This window comes from Mytilus galloprovincialis, chromosome 8, assembly GCF_965363235.1.
Source record: "Mytilus galloprovincialis chromosome 8, xbMytGall1.hap1.1, whole genome shotgun sequence".
In the NCBI taxonomy this organism is placed as follows: domain Eukaryota; kingdom Metazoa; phylum Mollusca; class Bivalvia; order Mytilida; family Mytilidae; genus Mytilus; species Mytilus galloprovincialis.
In genome coordinates this window covers 58,433,803-58,459,337 of record NC_134845.1, presented here as the reverse complement: position 1 = coordinate 58,459,337, position 25,535 = coordinate 58,433,803, and the positions used below count along the sequence as shown (strand labels likewise).

At 30.6% G+C, this 25,535-nt stretch overlaps 1 protein-coding gene across 2 annotated transcripts in view; it reads left to right on the top strand.

Annotated features, from left to right (window-relative positions):
* The window catches only part of LOC143042287 (gem-associated protein 5-like), a 218,892-nt gene that overhangs the window by 185,691 nt on the left and 7,666 nt on the right, over positions 1 to 25,535 (top strand). For both annotated transcript variants that reach the window (XM_076214552.1, XM_076214550.1), the window contains exons 19-24: positions 11,077 to 11,214; positions 13,543 to 13,690; positions 15,924 to 16,043; positions 19,132 to 19,342; positions 21,435 to 21,570; positions 22,658 to 22,860. In XM_076214552.1, the coding sequence (XP_076070667.1) occupies positions 11,077 to 11,214; positions 13,543 to 13,690; positions 15,924 to 16,043; positions 19,132 to 19,342; positions 21,435 to 21,570; positions 22,658 to 22,860 (956 nt within the window). The remainder of the gene's footprint in view (positions 1 to 11,076; positions 11,215 to 13,542; positions 13,691 to 15,923; positions 16,044 to 19,131; positions 19,343 to 21,434; positions 21,571 to 22,657; positions 22,861 to 25,535) is intronic.

Here is a 25,535-nt window from a genome sequence, read left to right as displayed (position 1 = left end):
GAGAGGATGAAAAGTGATTGCCAAGGATAATTAACAGTCTACATTTTTTTGTTCTTATTGTAATAACGATGAGTTGTGATGACAATGAAATTGATATCGGAATCGGTCAAATTGGATTGTAAATGAAATAGATATTTGTACAGAATATTATTGAATTATTTGAAGTAGGGATTTTAAGAGAGGACTTAATAGAATAAGGAATGGAACAACTTTGTTAATGACAAGATTTAAAGGTTTGTTCAATTTAGATAATACTGTAATTGACAATTAGATTGATATTAATATAAGTTTCCAATGAAATGTGTATATATGTACATCAAAGAGAAGTTGTCAGTTTCTGGTTCTATATTTGTCAGTTAGTTTATTTTGAATTTAATATAATAAATATCTAATTTTTTTTAATATGAATATTTTGAAGTAGAAATTTAAGAGAGAATTTAAAATAAGCATAGCACAACTGTATATATGACCAGATTAAAGTTTATCAAATTTATCAAATTTTGTAATTGACAATAATTATTAGCATTGATATCAATTTAAACTATTCAAAGAAATGTACATACTGACAGTAAATGTACTTCAAAGGGTTTTGATACTTTTTTTGTCAGCTGATTTTAGATTTTTTTAAATATTTTAATTTTTGATAGAATTATTTGAAGTTGGAGTTAAGAGAGAACTCAATTAAATTAGCAATGGAAAAACTTCATTGATGCCAAGATGTATGTTTGTCCAATTCTATAATTTATAGTAAATGAAATTGACGTACATGTATCATTGATTTTAATTAAACATTTCAATGAAATGTATATACATGTACATCAAAGAGGAATGTCATATTTGATACATATTTTGTCAGATAGTTTATTTATAGCATTTGAATTTTAATATCTATATTTTTAATTGAATCAATCAATCATTCCAGATAAAACAAGTGTTACAATATGAACATTTATAGACAGTTTTAATACATAATTAAATTAATTGAACGATTTAAACTTATTATATGTTGTATTTAATTGAACGATTTAAACTTATAGAGTTGTTACATAATAATTACAAAGGAAAGAATTAAAAAAATATATATCAATTGATTCTTTTGAAAAATGGTTTTTAGTGAATTTTAAGTTGATTTTATTACTTAAATATCATCATGCCTGATGCAGTGTCTTAGGTTTTAACTCATTTTTTTTTATGAGGGAGGATCTTTTTTTAAGAAAGAGAAGGGATAATGTATGGTCAATTTGCAATTCTTTTTCTTCAGTGATAAGGAGGTATGTTTGGGTTTTTATTTAGTAATAATTTGCAACCTTGGAAAATGGAATTGTTATAAATGAAAGAAAAGATTAAATGCAGATGAATAAATGAAGTGTTTTTTTTCAGTTTTTTTTTCAAATTTATTGATGAAAAACTTCTTATTTATAAGAATGTTTTTAATTTATAAGGATGTTTTGTATTATCAATATGCCTAACTGTGGGTTGATAAAAATCAATGCTGCATCATATTTTTATGAATTTTAAACCTTTTCATTTCTTAATAAATTGTACAACTGATAGCCTACCAATTAAAAGGTTCCATTTAAAAATGTATAGAAGTAAAATTTGCCTCATTTATCATAGTAGGTGGCCTTGACTATTTTTATTTTAGGTCATGGTGATTTTCTTAAGAGAGGTTTGTAAATATCATTAGAAGAAGGATTAAGATTACACAAGGTTCTTAATAGGATAGGTATGAAGATTTACACTAACTTAGGGAAAAGGTCAAGATGTTATTATGACATTCTTCATAATAAACCTGATATATAAATGCATTCTTTACAATTTTGTTTATGGATCATTTACATGAACTGGAGAAGTCATTTAAAAACACATTAGAATATTAAGTTTATAACTCTATTTTGGGTATATTTTGGGGTATCATCATGATGGGGCTAATTGAATTGTTTATTTATTTATTTATTTATATCTCATATGACTGCTACATGAGTATAGAAATATAATTGATGAATAAATTAACATATTTTTCAGTTTAAAAATAATCTACAATGCATAACATAAACTTAATGAGTTCTTACAATAAATAACAAAAATTACCTATAATATATCGGAACAGTAGTAGACCATGTACAAGTGGGCGGGCAGACAAACCATACCCTATAAAAGGGTCCCCTGTTAAAAATAGATGTACAATCAACAACACAATAATGTGCGACATGGAATGAATGTCAGGCCTAATAAAAAAGTATGTGTGGTTCCTGAGTTACCTCTGAAAAAAAGTTAGGTAGGGATTTTTTTTTATTTTTTTTTTTTTTTTTTTTTACATTGAGTCTAATTCAATGGGAGCAACATTCTGACTTTAACATGAAAAATGACAATAAAATCTTTAGGATAGGCTATTTTTAAGCCGAAAAAGTAGGGATGGTAGGGTTACTGGAACCACACATATATTTTTATTTGGCCTCAGGGTTTTTTTTTAATTCATCATAAACACCTTATTTTTTTGGAAGATTTATATTGATTATTTTTCTTTTTTTGTGTTGTTGGGCTGTCGTGTCATTGACCCCATATCAAAATCAGCAAAATGTATCAAACAACAAAAACTACCCTAAAAACATTCAATTGAATTCATATTGACAATTTGTGAACAAACAATATATAAGTATTGATAAAATTTTGTCAATTTTTGCTTGGCAAAAATGAAAGCGAGTGTAAATTGGGAAGTTTTTTTCAACTTCTGAGTAAGAAATTGACCTCATAATGTGTCTTGTTATTTAACTATTAGACTTATGAAAGAGAGAAAATATTGGGAGGCCACAACGAAATATTGTAAAGCATCTCTTAATCTGTATTCAAAATTCTATACCACTCTATTAACTGTATAAATTTCTCCTAATTTTCAGTGCAGAAGGTTCTTTTTGATTTATTGTTTAACATTTCCTTTTCCTGAATTATACATGTATTTTTAACCATTTGCTGTTAACAAACAATTTAAGTCTTGAGCTTAAGTTGTTGTTTAGACCCCTTTCTATTTTAAAAGACTGAGGCCCCTTTTGGAACTCCATATATTTTAATAGCAGCACCTATCAAACTATAGAAGGTAGAGTAAAATCTGTATTTATAAGGCAAAAACAATGAGCAAGAAAAGTTCAACAAATGAGTCAAACATAGCCCCAATTGAATGGTGAAAAACAATAGCAGAAAACTATGTTTTTTCTGTAAAATTAAGCTATGAAATTCCATTCAAATCATTTATTCTACCACACACATCTATTTATTTTCTTTTCATTTTGTTTTTCTTCTACCATACAAGTTCCAGCTGTTCTCAAAAATTTGTAGTACAACTCAATATCAGATATAATCTCTAAGAAAACAGCTAGATACAGTGTACTCTCTAAGAAAAACAACTGGATACATTATCAAATTATCAAACATGAAGAAATACAAGTGAAGCATTGTGATATATATGTTTATTTCTATGAATCAGATTAGGAAATGCATATTCTATATGATTGAAGTGTAAACCTGAAGCCTGAAGTTCAAACACTGTTATTTCTTGTAATAGATCATATTTATTTTATTAAGTAGCATAATTATGTTACACGAGTAGAATCAAATGGGAAAATCCTACAATGCCTTGGTCTCAGAAGTACAGGAGGCCTCTGAGTAGTTTAAGTTGCTCAGCTTATTAACTGCCTGTCAGCACTGATATTGCAGGTTTTTTCAACCCTCAGCCAGAGGTTGACAATTGCATGGAGCATTATCAAATGGACCTTTAGTTTTTATGATATATACATGTATGCAAAATACTAAATTATACATTACAATAATGGAATGCAGAGAAAAAAATTCTGTTTTGAAAAAAATGTAGTACACTTTACTCAATAACATCATTTTTATAATCTCGATCTACATTATAAAATTATCAAAGATAAAGGAATATCGGTGAAGCATTGTGATAAGAGATGTTAAATTATTTCAAAAAGATCAAATTTGAAAATGATTATTTTTTTTATGATTTACAAAAATAACAACCAATGTTGTTCAGACTTCTTGTAATACAATTCTGTGTAATTTAAAACTGGTTCTGATAAAAAAAAGTTTGGTAAACAAACAAGACCTTAATTTGATTCAACTTGTCTTTTGTTATTTGAAGTAACAGCTAGTTATTAGTTCTAAACATTATACTCAGGCCCTTAATATTTTTTGCTTTGAATTGTTTTAAAGTTTTTCCTACTGTAATCAGGAATCTGCTGTTCAGTGGTTGTCGTCTGTTTGTGTGGTTCCCAAGTGTTTCTGGTTTCTTGTTTTCTTATATAAATTAGACCGTTGGTTTTCCCGTTTGAATGGTTTTACACTAGTAATTGTTGGGCTCTTTATAGCTTGCTGTTCAGTGTAAGGCTTAGGCTCCGTGACCTTGACCTATAATGGTTTACTTTTATAATTGTGACTCGGATGGAGAGTTGTCTCATTGGCAATCATACCACATCTTCTTTTATCTATTTAGAGTTTTTATCATTGTTGAATGCAGTGTGGTATCTGTATTGGTTGATAGTAATGTATGACCTTGTTGCACTGGCACCCTGAATAAAGAATATTACATCTCCCCCTATTTGTCCGTCAATTTAATATTAGCTATGAAATCAATATCTAATTATGAAATTTACATGAAGATAAGACTGACCTATTTGACTCAATCATTTATACAATATTCATATGGTTATGACATCTTCCTGACATGAGATTCATTATTTCCAAATATCTGATATTTTTGTATTCATTGTTTCCTGTAGAGTCAGTTATATTTAGCAGCTGCTATTGTAATTGCTGAACTATTGAACTTGTAATTAGTACATGTACTTAGCATAAAAACAATTTGTAATACTGTAATTTCAGAAATTGTTTTATAATTATAATTTTGTCATTTTTGCAATTTTAATTGTTTGGATATTCATAAAAATCCTATTTGATTCATATAAAAAAATTCAATATGCTTAAGTTTTAATTATTGCAATTATAACCCTGTTGCATTTTTGGCAATACTAAAAACATTACAATAATTTCTAAATATATACAGAATACAGTAAATCTAATTGGAAGATAAATTTGTTAGAAATTGACAAAGTTAAGGGGGTGATGTTCTCCTAATAATGTAATTGCCAGTATAAATCAGTTGGCTATAATCTTCAAAAAAAAACCTTCTGTGTTAGAAAGGGGGAGACTCACTCAGTGCTTTGAAATTTTGGGGACATTAGATTTTTAATATCTTTCTTTAGGAAAGCTGTAAAACAAAAATTATGACCCATATGTGGCCTGTGAAATCTTTAAGTCCACTAGTGGACTCAGTTCTGACTTTTAAGCCTTTTATGCATAACTTGTGTGATCTGAAGGATTTTTAGACAATCCACTACAGACAATACATTGATTTAACCATTTTGTACAAAACTCATTAGTATTTTTACTTATATAATACACACGTAGCAGACCGTACAAAAAAATATGAATAAAAAATTATATGGTCATTGTGACATGTTCCTCCCAGGCAATCTAAATCTTTAAGTAAAATTTCAAATTTTAAAAATAAAAAAAAAAAATTCATTTTCTCTGTTATTCATTGTCACCAAATGAAAATGAATTTAATTGTAAGTTTCTGGCCAGTAAAGGCTGCTGAGAATCTCTTCCTGAACATGCATGAAATATTAGCCACTGGACATGTATCAGCAAACCTGATCAACCAGTGAGTCAGTCAGAAACAGTGAGAAAAAAACTTGTCCCTTTGCTGTCATTGCAAGGCTGCTCTTATGAAGTTGGTAAAAAGAATTCTGTGTCGGAGATAAAATGTTAGATTTCTTGATTTTTTCACCACTTAAACCAAAAACCCAATGTATTTCAAGTTATGTTCGGAATTTACCATATATCCTTGAAAATAGAAGTCAGTTAATATGATCTAATATTGTATTTGAACTTACTCGAATTTTCTTGGAGGGCATGTTATAGTAACCCTAGCCTTAGAAACGTAATGCTAATAAAATCTCAAGCAATAAAAAATCTGCCAAAACATTTAATTAAGTACTAAAAATTAATTAAAAATCATTTTACCAATTGAAATATGTAATTGTTTTACCAGAGTTTCAATTAAACAATTTTTAGGCTTAAACATAATTTTTGAGAAGATCGGATGATAACATTGAATAAAATAGAAAATAAATGAATGGTTTCTCCTGTAATGTGAAGTATTTGTAGTGCATTCAAGGTAAAATGTAAACTGTTACAGTATATATATAGAACAGTAGTGATTCTTGTCTTTTATCAAGCTCAGTCAATGACTTCTGTATGATAAATAAAGGCAACAGTAGTATACCGCTGTTCAAAACTCATAAATCCATGGACAAAAAACAAAATCAGGATAACAAACTAAAACCGAGGTAAACGCATTAAATATAAGAGAACAACGACATAACACTAAAATGTAACACACATAGACAAAATCCCACGAGAATAACAAATATAACATATATATATAACATCATATATGCTATTATAGTGAGTTATGATTGTTTTGGTTTTTCTTTTTCATTCTTAGACTAACTTTCTAGTTTGAGATGTAATATGTCTGTTTTCTTTTTTTTTTAAATGTTTTTAAGAAGTGACATTTACTTATATCTGAAGTCCTGACTTAAATGTCTCAAAATTGAGCGATTTCAGAAATTTAAAATATTTTCCAAAAGTACCGAAATGCTTTTTACAGGGCACAATTAGTACTTTGAAATTATTTTTCCTTTTTTTCTTCTTCATACAGTGAAACCTGATTAAACCGAACCCTGAATTAACCGGAAACCTGTCTAATCCAAACTTGTTCTGAAGACCAATCATATCACATTTTATGCATTGTGAACCTGATGAAACCGAATACCTGCCAAAACTGAACAAAATCTCAAGTCCCGAAAGGGTTCGGTTTAGTCAGGTTTTACTGTATATTTTGCTGCAAAATTTTTTTGGTAAATAAAAAAACTTCTTGCCTTGATATAAATTAACTTAGCCATTGTAGTTTCAAGGTTAATACTACAAGAAGGCATTGTATCGATGTGTGCATAGTTTGAATATCACAGACTAAATTGATCTCTTAATGAAGAATGTTAATTTCAAAGTTCTTTAAAACACTTATTTATATAAGACGTAATTTTAACCTTCAGACAGCTTTACTCCTTCAGTTCTTAAACTTAATACTTTTTCATTAAGCTTAATTGAGCATTAACAAGGAAAAGTAAACAACAGATCATAATATCATATCATATTTATGAAATTGATCTGTGATTTTTTAAATACATGATAAAGATCACGTCATGGAATATGATCTTTGACCTTGAGTAATTGGAAATCTGTTAAACTTTTGATAAACAATTACTGCTTCTGAACTCCTGTTCATGATATAATTACCAAATGAAAGAAAAGTTGAGAGAAAAAATAAATATAATTTGAAAATTTCTATGGATTAATTTGTTTGTGCGGGTCTCGACTATTTCTTGTGGATTGAGGGCAAAATAATTTCCCTGCCCCCACCCCCTAAATCCACCTCTGTATAAGCCTATATAGCATATGAATTTGTGGTCCACATAACTATACCAGCAAAATCCCTGATTTTTTATAGAGATCGATCCATATAGATATAGCAATTTTTTTCTGCTGATTATAAAATTCTTGAATTGACATTGTAAACCATATGTGATTGGCTTTACAAACATCTTGATGTCAATTTGATATTTCTTAATTATTAACACATGATTCTGACAGATTTCTGATTTGTTCATTTTGGCATCAATAACAACAACAAGAAATAATCGTCAAAACACTAATGATATCTCATACTATATCAATGTATATTTTACATGCTGTATCTACAATATATCATTGACGTAAATTTAAGTCATGTGATCTTATTTACAATAAACAATCCTAGTTAATTACGTATAGTTGTTATTCCAATGAAAAAGACATTGTTTTAATAAACCAATTTTTCAAGACATTTCAACTACAGTGGCTGAGAGGAAAAATAAAGAACTGAAGAAGGCCAAGGGCCGAAACATCTTGAAAAATTGGTTTATTTATACAATTATATTAAGTATGTTCCCTATTGGAATTTTGAAAACAAGGACATTGTTTTAAATTAGAAAAAAAACTAAAAGACAGTTCAAGAATTCAGTGTTGAAAAAAAGTCTACAGAAAGTTTAGGACTGTTTGCAAGTTGAATTGTTAATCAATTCTTACAAAACGGACCAAATTTCCTCTTTTATTTCATTTGATTTCGTAATGAATGTTTCAAAATCAATCATCAGGTATTATACATTTACAGTCTTGTATTATTTTAATTTTAGTTTCTTGTGTACAATTTGGAAATTAGTATGGCGTTCATTATCACTGAACTAGTATATATTTGTTTAGGGGCCAGCTGAAGAACGCCTCCGGGTGCGGGAATTTCTCGCTACATTGAAGACCTGTTGGTGACCTTCTGCTGTTGTTTTTTTCAATGGTCGGGTTGTTGTCTCTTTGGCACATTCCCCATTTCCATTCTCAATTTAATTTGTTAACCAAATTCAGTGTTGAAAAAAAGTCTACAGAAAGTCTGGGACTGTTTGCAAGTTGAATTGTTAATCAAATCTTACAAAACGGACCAAACATCCTCTTTTATTTCATTTGACTTCGTAATGAATGTTTCAAAATCAATCACTTAATTGCATATGTTAGATTTTTATCCAACGCTGCTCATATGTTCAATTTATTTAATTCTTTAAAAGTCATTTGGGATAAATATTCATATACTAACTCTCGAAGCTGTTGCAGTTAAATTGATTAAAAAACTTTGAAATTTTATTTTTCAATTGTTAGAACAAAAACAAATTTAGAAATATATCTATATCACTTCAATATATAAATTCTCAAATATTTTACCATTGAAAGGACAAATTGATTTTAAACTGTTAAACATAAACAAAAACAATTTAAAAGCAATAAAACAGTTGAAACAAAGAAGTGTGATGTTCACTTGCATGGCTGAATAAAAGAAAAAAACCAACATATATAGTACTTTAAACTACAAATAGATTTTAATAGTTATATGTCCAATACTGTAAAATATAAATAAATTAAAAGTACAAATATCTGCAAATATATAGGAAATGACATTTTGCCACTATGAAACATATTGATTTCAAATTAAAAAAAAACAAACTTTAAGATTGATTCAAATTAAGATATGTTTTGCCATATAAATTTGTAACCGTATAATGTGTGTTACAAGTACTTAAGTTAAGTGAATATTATATTGTAAATTTCACTTATTTTCATGGATTCAGGTACTATTTTGTTTTTGTAGATTTTCCAAAGTTTACATAAAAGGAGTAGGTCCAGTAAGGGCCGATTTTGGCCTCAATTTTCAAGTTCATCTGACGAAATATTTTAGACACTTTTAAAACACTTGAGTGTCTATTTCAATTGATTCAATTAGTTTTTGTGAAAGATATTAACTGATTTAGTCATCAAAAACGCTCCGATTCAAGCTTGAATATGAAAAATCTATCAAATTTACCATAAATCGTCACTTTTCAGATGGTTTTTGTCAAAAATGAAAGTGGCCGCATCCGTGTTCATCCTCAACCTTTATATATATTATGTATTATCATCAAATACAACTTACGTTTCAATATTATGAATGAACACGAATGCGGCCACTTTCATTTTAGACAGAAACCATCTAAAATTTAACTAAAATGCTAAAATTGTGAAGATTTCAGTAATTTAGCATGACTTTATGATGCTAGTACCCAATATATATGTGCATTGTATTGTCAAAAACAGCCAATATTTATGTAGCAGAATCATTCTACTTTCCAATAAATAGCTTAACGATTACATTATCACAACTTTGTTAAACTGCTATATTTTGGGGCAAAAAAGGGGCCTTACTGAACCTACTCCTTTGTTATTTTGAACATTTAAATTTCTGGTTCACTTGTACCCACAAACATTGTTATCACAATTACTCAACAATGAATCCCATATATAGTAAAATTGAGAATGGAAATAGTGAATGTGTCAAAGAGAAAATATGCATTAATAATGGATAAGTTGCAAGAAAGTTGGTCATCACGTTACTGATTTTTACTTAAATATTATTTATGAAATAATTATACTTCATCTGATACTTAATTGGAAATATTAATGTTATATTAGATTGGAATTATTGATGACCGGTTGTTGAACTAGTATTGTTTACTGTAGGCTATTATATCTGTGAAAATGACTATGGATCAGCTATATCATAGTGCTGATTGACGTCACAAGCTTTGTAATATCATAATAAGGGATTATAAAATGGAAAGAACCTATAAGTTTGACTAAGTAATAATATGATATTTTGTCTGTTTTTGTAAGATTTATTAAGTTTGTCTGAAGTTTAGCGGAACAATATGAGATCAGCAAATTATAAGTTTTTGGCTTCCCTCATCATGATTTAGTCTGTCTCAATGACTTCTTTGACTTTGTGGAAACTCTGAAATTTTAGAGGTTTTTTTCCTCTTATTGTCGAAGCGCTTCCTGTATTGATTGATCCTAGACTATGTTGGTCACTAAATTTGTTAGATTTGTAAAGTTTTTAGTTTGTTTTTTTCCTCATCCATGTTAGAACAATGATTCTTTGAAATTATGGATTATTCCTTTTCACAGACTTTATATATTAGACTTAAAGAAATTGTTTATTTGTATTCCCCTCCCCCCCCTTCCTGCTTGAGGAACGAATGTGATATATATGAGGGCCTTGATAGGGGGCTTACTGAAAACAACATGCCAACAAATAAAAAAGAGCAAAACATGGAGAAAAGAAAACAATAGAGTGCTTGAATATTTGATATCAAGAATAGAGAAAAAGTGTCAAAATAATTAAAAATGACAACTGTGAATGATCTACTTGGACCACTTTCAACATTGAGGCCCCTCCTCTAACAGAAGACAATGGTCTTCCATGTCATATGTCAATCTATATTTAAAATTGCTAGCCAAGCATGTTATCAATTTATCTTAATTTTTCAGGCCAGTATCACAGAGAAAATGATAACATGGATTATTTTTATCAGCTTGAAATCTGGAAGGGAAACATCACTGGAGCGCTCAGGATAGCAAGGGAAAGAGAAGAACTTTCAGACTGGCTTGTTGCTATGGCACCAATGGGTACGATATTATTATCTAAATCTCAGTTTTACATTCTGGATCTAAAGGTGCAATATCAGATTTGTTGCTATGGCACCAATGGGTACGATATTTAATTATCTAAATCTTAGTTTTACATTCTCACAGGATCTAAAGGTGCAATTTCAGATTCTGATGAATTCTGGGTAAAAAAAAATCAAAAGAATTCTCTAATATGGTAAGGTTAGCCAACAGAATCCTAAACAAAGAGAGGTGAAGGATACCAGAAGGACATTCAAACTCATAAGTAAACAATAAACTGACAACTCCATAGCTAAAAAGATAAAAGACGAACAGATGAATAACAGTACACAAAACACAACATAGAAAACTAAAGACTGCATGAGTAAAACATACCCAACCAACAACAGGGGGTGAGGGTAAGCGCCACATATGACACCTGTCATATATGATACATAAAAAAAGAAGATGTAGTATGATTGCCAATGAGACAACTATCCACAAAAGACCAAAGTGACACAGACATTTAACTATAGGTCACCGTACAGCCTTCAACAATGAGCAAAAATGTTGCTCATGTTAGTACAATCCTGGTAATATTCTATTTGGGTAGGTCACATTCAGGAAAAGGGGATAAAATAAGGAACATATCAATTGTCATTCTTCTGATGATCACTGTAATGTTATTTTCTATTTGGACTGTTAAATTAATCATTGTTGATTCTAAAATGGAAAATTTCACTGTTGGTACATCAAAATGGAAAATATTGGAAATAAGCTTACACCATTGGTTGAATTCCAATTGTTTAGGAGGTTACTAACCAGTCACAACATCTGTTTAAAATGTTTTATAAGCAATCACAACTTATCTTTAGAATAAAGTTAACCATTCACAATCTCCATTTCAAATAGTGTTAACCAATCACAATTAATTATTGCAAATTCAAAAAATGCTGCGTATATTATATAAAGCTTTCAAAATTTAGAATGCCAGTTTATTTTTACAAAAGGCGTTCATTTATAAAACATTCAAACAAAAATGAACTTAAAGAAATATAATATCACATATTGGTGGAGACAATATTTGGAAAACAGTTTTATGTAAACTTTAGAATTCAGTAAGACATTCAAATTTAAAATTTTGGATTTGGTTTGTTCAGTTTCTGTTTTATTTTAACTAACTGTAAATGAGCTCATCATAGATACCAGGACTAAATTTTGTATATGTGCAGACGCGCGTTTCATCTACAAAAGACTCATCAGTGACGCTCGAGTCCAAAAAAATTAAAAAGGCCAAATAAAGTACAAAGTTGAAGAGCATTGAGGACCAAAATTCCTAAAAGTTTTGCCAAATTCAGCTAAAGTAATCTATGCCTGAGGTAGAAAAGCCTTAGTATTTCAATAACTGGTAAAGCAATAGGGTGAACTCATAAAAAACGCCCTTGAGTTTTCTTTTCATAGGTGTTCATCTGTCTTAATTATCAGAAAAAAACACACTCTTTATTGTCAAGTAGCTAGCAAACAATTGGTTAACAAAATTACTTTTGAGGAAAAAAGGTATCTGATGAATGTTAAAAGTCGAAACTTATTGCTTAAGAGATCAATCAAAATACCAAACAAGTTAAAAGTTCATGGTCGTACTAGACTCTTTGTTGTTGATATGTCAGGTTTTAGGTCAGCCTGTTTCTAATCAGAAGTTGGTATATCATAACAAAATTGACATATTTTTGGTTGGAAACATGTCCTTTTGGGTTTAACCTGTATATTTTATTGATAGGTGTCATATGTTGTGATATGAACTGGATTGTATATTTTATTGTTTGAGGGGGGATAGGACCTTTATCGGGACTCCGGGATCGGGTGTTTTTAAGCTCGGGATTTCGGGATTGATCCTTTTGGGATCCGGGAATTCTCGTTTTTGAATTTCGGGACCTCGGGATTTTGTGATTTTAAGCCCGGGATTTCAGAATTTCATGTTTTTAAGCCCGGGAATTCGGGATCAGGACCCCTCCTACCCTCCCTCAATAGTTGTATAGAATGTCAATAAATGTAATGTATGTTAGTGCACAAAGGTACATACTGTTTATTGTAACAGACAGGAACTATCACATGGATGTATCTCTCACCTGTCCATGATGAGAAGGAGTATAGAAACAGCAAACTAATCGAAAATTGCCTTTGTATTTCTTCATTCTGTACTTACCATTTCAATTCCTCCACTGTAAGAATTGAACATACTTAATTATGAAAATGTGCCCATTCTTGAGTACAGACTTCCTGCTTAAATTCATGATAAGAATTGAACATTTCTTAATGAGAAAATTGAATCATGGGTTTTTCTATTTTTAGCTTCCTTTGAATCATGGGTAACTGTTTGTACAGACTATGCTATACAGCTGGAATTGGAGGGACAGTACCACAAGGCCGTTTCCTACTTGTTGGCAGCACACAAAGTCTATGATGCGATAGACCTCTTCAAGAAACATAGACTCTTCAAGTTTGTATAGAAGACATTTTCTATAACTTTGTATAGATAAACATGTTTTGGCAATACTTTCATCTCACCAAATGCTGTGGGGCATTAAGTTTTACCCTTACAAGTCTGTTCGTACATCCCTAAGTGGGTTTCCATTTTCTTACTCAACCAGTGTTTTGAAAGTTATTTAACCAACTCTTATTACTTCAAAACACAGATTGACTTTGAATTTTGGTGGCGTCAGTTTAACCGTTCTTAAGTTATGGCCCTTTACATATGAAAAGATTGCTTAATTTTTGGTTTCTATTCTCTTAACTTTATTATTGTTTAAAGGACATATTTCACCCCATATGAAAGTTTAATGTGTTGAATATGACTAACACGATATCGTGTTTTCCTGCATCCCAAAAAATATGTATTGCCTACATTTTTTTATTCAATCTTTCAATAAAATAGAAACCTAATTAATGTAAGATATGGAAGAAAACTGATTGTATCTTTCTTAATTACAGTCACAAACGTAAAAACAAGTAATAAAAAAGATAAATAATTTATTTTTATTGTAAATAAAAGAATTCATTACAGATTTATGAGAATACTTGGGATTTTGATCAATAAAGCATTCATTGAAAATATTGCAGTTACGATAAAATATCTTCATAAATCAATCAACTGTGTCATAGTTTATTCTGATATATTTAAATTTGAATGAAATTGTTTGTTTGTCTTAATGACATGGTCTTAATGAAAGAGTATTTAATAGAAGTGAATTATTGAGTTTTATAGATATTCTTAATTTTGTTGTTGCCTTTAAATGTTTCAAAAATTATTATTTAAAATGAAACTTCACCAAATGGGAGATAACTCTAACTGATTTTTTTTCAATTGATTTATGAACAAAACAGAAAATAACTTTTATAATTATTTTTAGAGTTTAATTTTCTTATAACATCTTAATGTACTCTTCTTTTTCTTGTAAGAGCCCTATAAACATACAAAGGTGATGACTTATGTGTTAAAAGGATATCGATACAAATAGAACATTTTTTTCTTTTATCACTTTTGACAAAATCACCACCTGCACTTTTAACAGTAGGAAGTTTCCCGTGTATTTCTGATTTAGGAATATAACTTCTGAAAAATTAAATATTTTGGGTTAAACCTATATATTTTATTGAGAGGTGTTATATTTTGTAACAAGAAATTTAGTGTATATATTTTATTTTTTATTAGAACAATATGTCAAAAATAAGGTGTGTAAGTCATGTTAGTTCAGAAAGGTCATTTTTTCACAATCATGTAGATGTATGTCTTCATTATTTTTATTAAAAAAATATTTTTGATAAGAAACACCCAAACAAAAAAAAAACAAAAACAAACAAGCAATAGACTTATATAACATAGGATCTTTGTTTATATAGGAAACTAATCGTGACTTTTAGATTTATTCTCAATTATTTGCTTAAATAAATGAAACTGTTAAAACACCAGAAATGCATTTATCATGTGCCATAATGCATCAATTACTGAAAACTGAATAAAATTAACATTTGTTTCGTTCTTTGGGTGTGAAAAAAGTTGATGTTTAATTCTGTTGATAAAAAACAAATATCCATCAAAAGATGTAAGAAGAAATTTATATGTGTTTCAAAGCAGTTGATTGATCATATGGTTATGTCGCAAAATCTAGGTATTTCTATAGGATTATTCAAAATTGAATATAGGGGAGTGGGTTGTTGACGGCTTAATATCCAGAAGATCCCCACCCATACAATATCAATTAGAAATAAACTGCATTGTGTGAAATTTTGAAAATGTTTGAAATGACCCCTACCATCCTTATATAATTAACACATCCTTATATACCAAACACACCCTACAACTAATGTTCGAACAGCCCAATTGAGATGTATCATTTGTTATGCGTTTTATGCTTGCAATATATATTTACACCCACGTTTATTTTTCTAAAAGCTAACATGTAGGTTGTAAACATTAACATATTGGTGTCAACTTTTAAAACATCAAATAGGAAGAAAGAAGGCTGAAGAAGTGACACTTTTCCAAAGGAAAATTTTTAGTTCAAGATTTTCTATAAAAGAAATAAATGTATTCATCAGAAATAAAGCAATTTTAATTTTTCCCTAGCATATGTCATATGAAATTCTTTCTAAAATATCTACTTTTGCTACCCATCAATTTTTGTTGAAAATACTTTTTGTGATTTATAAAATGTCTACATTGTATATTACAGAGAAGCTATAGCTTTGGCAAAAGTCAGATTATCTCCCTTTGACCCTGTGTTAGAAGATTTGTACACACTGTGGGCACACCAGCTGACTAAAGATGGCAACTACGAACAAGCAGCTAAATGGTATGAATATTGTACAGTAAAAGTATGACAGTCTGAATATAAGATAACTACCTTTGTATTAGCAGATATTGAAAAGTAAAAATTATTAGGTCTTTCCACTTTTTTGTGGAAAGACCTATTGTATTTCATCTGATTATTATTAATTTTTTTTTTTTTTCTGCCAAATTTTGTTCTTGCATAGTTCGTTTCACAATATGTCGCTTAGATATTTCTTAGATTGTATCGTATAGTTTATGCGCTTTTAAATTTCACCTATTCACTGTTTATCATCAGAGTGCATCTTCTCGTAACAAAAAAAGATAGCGACAAAATTGTTCGTTACATCCTCAGGAATTTATGGCTTATTTGGGTCGAAGCAATTCAATGAAATTTTATATGAGTTATCTACCTTTACGAAATAAATTTGTCCATATGTGTTATTACCTTATAAAACATTTACTGTATAACCCTGGAATGTTTTTATTTGAGGCCCCTATGTCCTTACTTAGAAAATGAGGTCAAGGTCAAGTTCTCAATTGTGACTTTTCCTTGTTTTTGCATTTTCTCCAGCACTTTAAAAGATATGAATAAAAGAACAAGTGCATAATGATTACTTTATGGTAAGGGCTATTCCAGAAAAAAATGTAGGGGGGGGGGGGGGTTGGAAGGCAGTTTTTGTCAGCACCCTCCACCCAGACAATTATAATTGAGAATTATATTGCATTTTAGTGTGAAAAGTTGCTCTGATACCCATCACCCATGTATTATTAATACAATGTGCCTTCCAACCTCCCCATACATTTTTTTCTGGAATAGCCCTAATGAAGATATGTTACATTTGGTCTGATACAATCTCATGGCATCTTATAAGAATTATAGTGCCCCTGAAATGTCTAATTATAAGGTTAATTGATAATTACTCTAACTTGGTTCATTATAAAGCCAAATGACTTTTAACAAAAGATTGGGTGACATATGACCTTGAAAAATGACAACCGGAAGTGACCTTGAGAAAACCGGAAGTAGCCTTTTTTGGAATCCATAAATTTTCTAATTTTACTACCTTTTCTTCTCACTTAAGACTAAAACTGACTTTTGATAAACTGGAAGTGGCCAATTATGTCCTGGTTTACAAACAAAAGTATTAGAAACTAAAAAATTTGGGAATCAGTGTATAAGAAGCTATCATATGAGACTGAAAGTGACATTTATTTAACCGGAAATAGCACATTATCTCCCTTATTTCATTCAAAAGTATAACGAAGCCATTATTTATCGCATCAGTATGAATAAACTAGCTTCTTTTTATAATTTCTTTGATGTGGAAAGACCTTCAATTGTTCTCTGAACGATTGGTTTTTGATTATTAAGTCTTTCCACTTTTCTGTGGAAAGACTTATTGTATTTGTTCTAATTATTTTAATATTTTTTTTCCGCCTAATTTTGTTCTTGCGATAAATATTTGTTTCCCAATATGTCGCTTAAACATTTTGTATATTGTATAGTATCAGATTATTACATGGCATTTTTCATATCGCATGTATTATCAGCCCTAGGTTCAATATCAGCCCAAGAGCCGCATGGCTCGAGGGCTGATATTGACCGAGGGCTGATAATACATGCGATATGAAAAATGACATGTTATGATCTTTTTATCATATGTTTCAACAGAAGAGAAAAATAACAGATTTATATATTGATCCTTTTACGTGGTTCCCGAAGTTTAAAGAGTAAAAACATGAGTTCAAGGCCGTCGGACCCAAAATTTGATACATTCAATCTGAAATCTTTCTATTATATGCCTCAATAGAGAGAGAGAAAGACAAAAAAAAACATATAAATATGGACGAATCGACAAAAAAATAAGTCAACAATATACATAATGATCATTGTTTGGAAAAGTCAACTTTTTAAAGAAACTTTCTAAATTATGTTTCAGAAAAACTTAAAAAATGCATTTATTAAATAATTTTTTTTTTTTTTTTTTTTTTTTTATTATTTTAAACAATATACTTTCCAGTATTCAAGAAATTATTTTGTACACTACTTTGTAATGTTTTATACTGAAAACGTAACATTAAGGTGTATTTTCCGGAATTGGCCGAGTATTACCGGAATGCCATGTGATAACGTTACGGAAAGGCATGTGATAACAATCGAAGCATGTGATAAACTTTTCATATCAGCCCGCTAAGCACCAATTCGAAAAATATGAAATTTACGTCAATTTAATGCTATTATCATACGGTAAAATTTATATGTTATTTAGTCTAAGTATATGATAATATAGTTTATGCGCTTTTAAATTTAACCCTGCTAAGCCGAACCATTTTCTTTGTAAGAGTTATCTCCCTATTCACTGTATATCATCAGAGTGCACCTCCTGTGTACAAATTTTGTGCAGACATACAAAAAACACTGTTGAAGCTGGAAACTAGATTTCATCCATTAACTATACACCTGATATGAAGGATTTAACTGATAGGTTTACCTCTGTCATCAGTCCCATGAAAATTTGTCATTTCTCTCAGGAACTACCATTCAGATCTTACTAAAATTGTATATCAACACAATGTCAGCATGCTTAACCCTTTGATGCATTTTACACATTCAATGCTCATCAAGTCTTGAACAAGAAGTCTTTAATATATATTCTTGCACACATCATGGCCATGTATGAAATTTTTGTCCCATTTTTCTTTCAAACAATTCTGAGACATCTGATATTTAATATTAAGTTTCTTTTGAGCATGCTATACTGTAATATGATGTTATATCCATCAGTCCTCCAACAGGATCCCTCATGGACTACTGTGGATTTACTTAATATCTTGGGTATTTGATTTAGTGATTTTGCCAATTTCTCCACACAAAGCCTATAGAAAGAGTGTAGTTCCTTGAACATTTTAATTTGTGGTTCAACTGTTTACACAAAACCCACAAAAATTGGTATCCAACCAAAAATAATGAATCCACAGTACCTGTTTTGCAAAAACTTAAAACAAGGGTATCATTAGTGCACTATAGCTCACAGAAACCCATCTTATGCAGCCACATCTGCAAGTTGAATACTGCTGCTCAATTCAATTTACCACATTTTTCTTTTCAGCCACTTGGCTATGAGACAGGTTCAGGATGCTGCTAACCTTCTGGCACGTAGATATAACCAGCCTAGTCTCCGTACAGCCTCCCATGTCTGTATGATAGCTAAAGACAAACAGCAGGGGTTGGTATACGCCCAGAAAGTAGTGCAGCAGTACCTTATACAGAACCAATGGAAAGAAGCATACAGCTTCCTCAAGGAAGACAAACATCTTCAGGTATATTTAACTGATTACTGGGGATTTAATTTTTTGTTATGCCCTCGCCATAGCAGATTTCTGTGGATTTATATTTTTTGTTATGCCCTTGCCATAGCAGATTTCTGTGGATTTATATTTTTTGTTATGCCCTCCCCATTGCAGATTACTGAGGATTTAATTTTTTGTTATGCCCTTGCCATAGCAGATTTCTGTGGATTTATATTTTTTGTTATGCCCTTGCCATAGCAGATTTCTGTGGATATATATTTTTTGTTATGCCCTTGCCATAGCAGATTTCAGTGGATTTATATTTTTTGTTATGCCCTTGCCATAGCAGATTTCTGTGGATATATATTTTTTGTTATGCCCTTGCCATAGCAGATTTCTGTGGATTTATATTTTTTGTTATGCCCTTGCCATAGCAGATTTCTGTGGATTTATATTTTTTGTTATGCCCTTGCCATAGCAGATGACTGAGGATTTAATTTTTTGTTATGCCCTTGCCATAGCAGATTTCTGTGGATTTATATTTTTTGTTATGCCCTTGCCATAGCAGATTTCTGTGGATTTATATTTTTTGTTATGCCCTCGCCAATGCAGATTTCTGTGGATTTATATTTTTTGTTATGCCCTTGCCATAGCAGATTTCTGTGGATTTATATTTTTTGTTATGCCCTGGCCATAGCAGATTACTGAGGATTTAATTTTTTGTTATGCCCTTGCCATAGCAGATTTCTGTGGATTTATATTTTTTGTTATGCCCTCGCCATAGCAGATTTCTGTGGATATATATTTTTTGTTATGCCCTTGCCATAGCAGATTTCTGTGGATATATATTTTTTGTTATGCCCTCGCCAATGCAGATTTCTGTGGATTTATATTTTTTGTTATGCCCTTGCCATAGCAGATTTCTGTGGATTTATATTTTTTGTTATGCCCTTGCCATAGCAGATTACTGAGGATTTAATTTTTTGTTATGCCCTGGCCATAGCAGATTTCTGTGGATTTATATTTTTTGTTATGCCCTCGCCATAGCAGATTTCTGTGGATATATATTTTTTGTTATGCCCTTGCCATAGCAGATTTCTGTGGATTTATATTTTTTGTTATGCCCTGGCCATAGCAGATTACTGAGGATTTAATTTTTTGTTATGCCCTGGCCATAGCAGTTTACTGAGGATTTAATTTTTTGTTATGCCCTCGCCATTGCAGATTTCTGTGGATTTATATTTTTTGTTATGCCCTCGACTGTACTTGAGTTATGTCCCTATATTACGTTATATGCATATGTCCCTATATTATGTTATATGCATATGTCCCTATATTACATTATATGCATATGTCCCTTTATTAAGTTATATGCATATGTCCCTATATTACGTTATATGCATATGTCCCTATATTATGTTATATGCATATGTCCCTATATTACGTTATATGCATATGTCCCTATATTGCGTTATATGCATATGTCCCTATACTACGTTATATGCATATGTCCCTATATTACGTTATATGCAAGGGAGCATCACATTCCCCATTTATTATTCCTTGGAAAGTATTTTACGTTGACTTCAGGAGTACAGGTGATTGTAAATATTCCAACAAATGACAATTTTGGTTATTTTTTGTGTGCAGACTAAAATTGGTAAAATTACATAATTAGATATCTTTGAAGTTTCCTCAATCTGTGAAAATTGACACCTATTATAGGTCAAAGTACAGTCTTCAACCCGGAGTCTCGGCTCACACTGAACAGCAAACTATATTAAAAGGGCTCTAAAAATTGCTAGTGTTAAACCATTTAAACAGGAAAACCAACTGTCTAATCTATATAAAAAACGAGAATCATTTATAAACCACAGCATAAGAACAAAGATATAATAAACATGTGAAAACTCTCTCAAGTAAACAAGATAAATTAAAGAGAGACTGAATAAATCAAGATCAAAAAAGAAACAAGCACTACATAAAAAAACTGGGCAGCATGCACCCAAGAAAAAAATTGTATATTAAAGCAGCTTTCTGCAGTTGAATCTTAAAAATGATTAAAATTTTTGCTTCTGAAGCAAGGAATATACATAAGGATTGCAATTTTTCTCCATTTCAGTTGTTATCTGCAGTAACAGCTATGCATGAGTTATTAGCAGTAGAGATCACAAAATGTGGTGACGACTTGCTCACCATAGAAAAGGACAATTTGACTGATTGGTCAGAGAAACTTCAAGTTACTCCTATTTTACCAGGTTTGTATAATTGTAGAATTAGTTGTAATATCTGTCATAATTGCACCAGACTTTTACAGACATATGACATGGAGTTTTGAACCTGCTAGATTCATATTTTTCATAGATATAGGAAGATGTGGTGTGAGTGCCAATGAGACAACTCTCCATACAAAGAACAATTTAAAAAGTAAACCATTATAGGTTAAAGTACGGCCTTCAACACGGAGCCTTGGCTCACACCGAACAACAAGCTATAAAGGGCCCCAAAATTACTAGTGTAAAACCATTCAAACGGGAAAACCAACGGTCTAATCTATATAAACAAAACGAGAAACACGTATATATTACATAAACAAACGACAACTACTGTACATCAGATTCCTGACTTAGGATCACCACCATCAGGGATTTTTCTGGTTCCTATACCAAAACATGAATAAATCATTTCTGCTTTTATTTTTTTTTTGTTAATCTTTAATTTTTCTTTCACCTGACATAATTATGTTGTGCATCTGGTATTCTTGATCTGCTTAATTCTTAGGGGTATTACTCATATTAAAACATAGACTATATTGAGACATCAGGTGAGGAAAAAAGTAAAATAACAAAAATACTGAACACTGAGGAAAATTCTAAACAGAAGGTCCCTAAGCAAATGGCAAAATCAAAAGCTTAATTCATCAAACGAATGGATTACAACTGTCATATTCCTTTATACTTGGGACAGGTATTTTCTTAGAGAATGGTGGATAAAACAAACAAATATGTCAACAAAGAAAAACAAAAAAGCATATATACAAAACACGTTAGCAAAAACGATAGGCTTTATAATAAAGGAACATTTCTATTTCTAAAACAAGCACATTTTTTATTGAAATAATTGAGAAGTGGCAGAAGTTGGGGAATTTTTTTTCACAAATTTAAAAAAATGTTTATCATAATGTCTGGCGACTGTTTCAAAAAAGTATATTTCAGAATATTTTGAAAAATATTGAAAGGTTTTAAACTTGAGCCGTGGAGTTAATACTATGAAATTATATACAGTAGAGAAGAGACACGTACAACTCTAAAATAATACAAAATATATATATCTTTTTTTTTTCAGATTTCATTTTAGACTCAGATGAGAATGATCCAATATCACCATGGCAACCAAACATTGTTGAAGGTCATACATTTCCCCACCATGTTTTGAGAATCTGGTATGGTAACCTAGGAATCACCATGGATACCAATAGTCTTGAGGAAATGTACAAGTCATTGAGTGTGTTGCATGCTGGGAGACAAGCTCAAACAGAACTACCACAAGTAAGCCTTATGTGTAAGACTTGGAATAACATTGTGAATACGGTGTAACCTGCCTTATCCGACACCTGAGTATTCCAACATCCTGCTTTAACCGACATATTTCCATGGTCCCAAAATATGCCTTTCCTTGCAGAAAAAACCTGATTTTCTGACACCCTGTTTAATCCAACATCTTTTTATGGTCCCCCAGTGTGTCGGATTAGGCAAGTTACACTGTAGTAATGTTTAGGTTTGATTGGTTTTTGAGAAGGGACCTTTGGTTACTTTTAAAAAAACTAAATTCCTCTTTGTACGTCATTTCTTTCAAAAGCATTATGAGGTGCTTAACAGAAAACCAATTATAAAAAAAAATCAAAACTATAGCAAAAGAAGTCACATTTCCTTTTAAAAAAACCTTCAAAATTTATTATGCCATCCTTTGAAAACTTTTGAAATTTAAGTAGATAAATGCTTAAAAGAAAGATAAGCCAAGAATATTCATGATCTTTTTCTATATTTCAATTAAAAATAAAGGCCATGTTTGCCATGGTATTCTCAAATATGCCACTTAGATTTTCTTTTGGTTTTTTGATACACCAAACTATAAAAAAAAAAAAAAAATTGTACAAGGGGATAATTTGTTTTCTCCCTTATGACAACAAACTTCTCTTAGACACATCGACATTGAACTCAAACATTTTTAGACAGAACAGCATTTTTACAACTTAAGACATAATTATGCTAAATTATTTTGAAAAACCAAATTTTCTTACAATTTATTAAGAGACAACATAGGTTTGGAAAAAAAATAAAACTTGCATTTTAAAGTTTCATAGCTATGTTGTTATCAACATTTCCTTTATCGAAAAATTCATCTCACATTCTTATCCCTTGTTCAACATCATAATATTAAATACAGTGCAACCTGTGTTATCCGACATACTTGGGGACCAGAAAATAATCTCGGATAATACTCAGGTTTTTTCTGCAAGGATAGGGATATTTTGGGACCATAAAAATGTGTCTGTTAAAGCAGGATGTTGGAATACTCAGGTGTAGGATTAGACAGGTTACACTGTACTTAAAAAAATTACTACACTATCACTATAGGAAATAATCAATTGATATTTTTTGTTCTGCAACATCCAATAGGAAGATTCAGGGAAGTTGTGGCAATATCTGATACTTTATGAGTTATCTCCCTTTTGAAAGAAAAAGTTTGTCAACAGAATGAAAAATACTGTTGAGAATTTAAAAAGATTGTTTCGTTTTATAATGATTTGAAAACATGTCATTGTAAATAATAATTTTATTCATATTAGATTAAATCAATAAGTTAACCTCCTACGTCTAACCTTGATAATGACTGTGGAATGCAATAAAAATGTGACATATCTAATTTAATAGCTAATTTCCTATATTTTATGTACATGATTTACCACACAAATACCACACATCCAGCCAGATTTATGAAAAATTAATAAAGTGTGTTATGTAAACTGAATTTAAGAAGAAAATATTTCAATTTTTGAAATTCCAACTGATGATTCAATGAATAGAAAAAAAAACTTTTTTATTTGAAACTTATAAGGTATTGCAAATCAATTGAAAAAAATTTTTTTTAGGAATTAGGTATGATCTCCCAAGTTTGACAAATAAGATCTCCCAAGTTTGACAAATAACTTGCATTTTCAAATATTAAACAAAGGGAGATCACTGATCACATTTGAAATACAAGATTTTGCTAAATACAATATACATGTATTTTCTAATATCAAGTTCACATTCCAAAAAGATAGCAATTTTTACCCTCCAATGCTTAAACACTCTTTGGATGTCATGATGATTCAAGTTTTATTTGCGGTTTGTGATATACATTCTATGAAATTACATTTGTTTTGCTTACCCTTTGTTTTCATAATATTAAAAGGGATAAGCTTACTTACTTTTTTAGCTCACCTGGCCCAAAGGGCCAAGTGAGCTTTTCTCATCACTTGGCGTCCGGCGTCCGGCGTCGTCGTCGTCCGTCGTCGTCCTGCGTCCGGCGTTAACTTTTAGAAAAATCTTCTCCTCTGAAACTGCTGGGCCAAATTATTTGAAACTTGGCCACAATCATCATTGGGGTATCTAGTTTAAAAATTGTGTCCGGTGACCCCGCCAACTAACCAAGATGGCCGCCATGGCTATAAATAGAACATAGGGGTAAAATGCAGTTTTTGGCTTATAACTCAAAAACCAAAGCATTTAGGGCAAATCTGACAGGGGTAATATTGTTAATCAGGTTAAGATCTATCTGCCCTGAAATTTTCAGATGAATCTGACATTCTGTTGTTAGGTTGCTGCCCCTGAATTGGTAATTTTAAGGAAATTTTGTTGTTTTTGGTTATTATCTTGAATATTATTTCAGATAGAGATAAACTGTAAAAAGCAATAATGTTCAGCAAAGTAAGATCTACAAATAAGTCAACATGACCAAAATGATCAGTTGACCACTTTAGGAGTTATTGCCCTTTATAGTCAATTTTTAACCATTTTTCGTAAATCTTAGTAATCTTTTAGAAAAATCTTCTCCTCTGAAACTGCTGGGCCAAATTATTTGAAACTTGGCCACAATCATCATTGGGGGATCTAGTTTAAAAATTGTGTCCGGTGACCCCGCCAACTAACCAAGATGACCTCCATGGCTATAAATAGAA